Below are 1784 nucleotides of genomic sequence, written 5' to 3' on the forward strand. Positions count from 1 at the left end.
GTAGTGACTCATGTGACAGAGTTGAACTGTCCCAGAGGTTTTCTAAGCTATGCTCTTTACAAAACGTCCTCATGGTGCCTGCTAACTGAAAGGTCAGTGGTTCAAAGGCACCAGCCACTTCACGGAGAGACGTGGCAGCAGGTTTCATTAAAGACGATCGCTACGATTGTGATCGACTCAACAGCAAATGTGCTCACTCTTTACACAAGCAGGTCTTCAGCTCTTCTGCGGTGGAGCCCCTGGGTGGGTGCGAACCGCCACCCCCTTCAGTCAGAAGCTGAACCTTTAACTGTTTGTACACCCGGGGTCACTTTTAGAGATTTAACATACCTCAGAACTAATGCTCATATATCAATCTGTCTCAATAGACAGAAAGAAATCTGCCTTCGAACCTCAGTTGTTCACAAACTAACAGATGGGGAAGGCTTTGGACTTTGCTGATCTGACTTCTTCATTCAACAGCCTACAACTAATGAACATCACTGCTCAGAGGTGTGGGCTACACAACTGTTTAGGCCTCTGCCACAGTTAATATGGGATTACACTCATATTGTATGACCTGAAGGCCACTGTAACAAAGACTTCCAAATGACCACCACAAAACTATTAAGTATCAAAGATTTCCCATGTGAACCCCCGTAAACAATTCTTTAATTCAGAAGTGAGTTTTATGTATTTATTCAGGTGATTCAATTATAGAACAAAACCCTTTTCAGTGTTTTGAAATCTTTTTTTTTCCCCTCAGAAATTCAGTTTATTACAACTTTTCCAATTTCAAAGATATTCCAGTATCTGAAGTTTTTCATACATTCAGGTATTTGGCATGATGTCTGATGTGATCAGCAATAAAGGTTGCAATGAAGTAGTAGCTGTGATCATAACCCTAGAAGACAAAACACACATAATAAGGCACTGATTTATTTAAAACAAAAAAAATGAGATCTTAAAGAAAGCTCTCATATCACTCTGCTTGTATATAGGTATTACAACACGAGGAAGGTTTACATGTCCACATTTTTGCTGTATTTGTTAAAAGCGCAGCAAACATTTGAAAAATTGAAGAAAAACATATTCTGCCTAGCTCAGCTTTTCAACGTTGTCATTACTGATATGCCACTTCCCTGCATATTAAGATGCCAATTATATGTGCAGAACAGACATGTGGTTACTTCACAAGATTTGAAAGGATCAGATAGGATTTGGGGAGATTAAGCTCATAGGCAAGAAAATCCAAATCACAAAGAAGTACATCAGTAAGACAGCGAATGTTCAAATACAAAATAAGCAAACAATCTAGAGAAAGAACAAGAAAATGTCCAAATGCCCACGATTTGCATAAAAGAATTAATGAGCTGAGAGTTCCACAGCTCCACCCTCAAGGTTCCTTGCACCTTTACTTGAGGAATAATGGATTAAACCTGGCAGCCTTTAGCAAGACACTATATTTGGTAAACACAAGGGGGCTTTAAAGAGTTCATGGTAAAAGTGGAATTAAGAGAGAATGGCGGGAGAACAAACAGATGGTGGTTCGGGTAGAGTGCAGTGAGGAGCTCCATCAGCAACAACACAGAATACTGGACCAAGCAGGCTCAGGGGATGGTGCAAGAACTCTGAACCACATATAAAGGAATATTTACAAGGTTGGAAGGATTACAGCTAGGGGAATTTGTAGCAGAAACAAGAAATCCAGTGCTTTCTAATCCAAGGTGCTCAAATGCTCCCGGAGCTGCCATCTTGGGCAAAACCAAGCAAGGGAAGGATCAGACCAACCACGGAAACCCAGA

The 1784-nt window shown here is 40.6% G+C and overlaps 1 protein-coding gene across 1 annotated transcript in view; it reads right to left on the reverse strand.

Annotated features, from left to right (window-relative positions):
* Nucleotides 1-802: 802 nt before the first annotated feature.
* ESD (esterase D) overlaps nt 803-1784 on the reverse strand; it is a 43013-nt gene continuing 42031 nt past the window's right edge. Inside the window, exon 7 of the mRNA XM_006837689.1 lies at nt 803-883. Within this exon, the coding sequence (XP_006837752.1) occupies nt 803-883 (81 nt within the window). The remainder of the gene's footprint in view (nt 884-1784) is intronic.

This window comes from Chrysochloris asiatica, unplaced genomic scaffold, assembly GCF_000296735.1.
Source record: "Chrysochloris asiatica unplaced genomic scaffold, ChrAsi1.0 scaffold00022, whole genome shotgun sequence".
In the NCBI taxonomy this organism is placed as follows: domain Eukaryota; kingdom Metazoa; phylum Chordata; class Mammalia; order Afrosoricida; family Chrysochloridae; genus Chrysochloris; species Chrysochloris asiatica.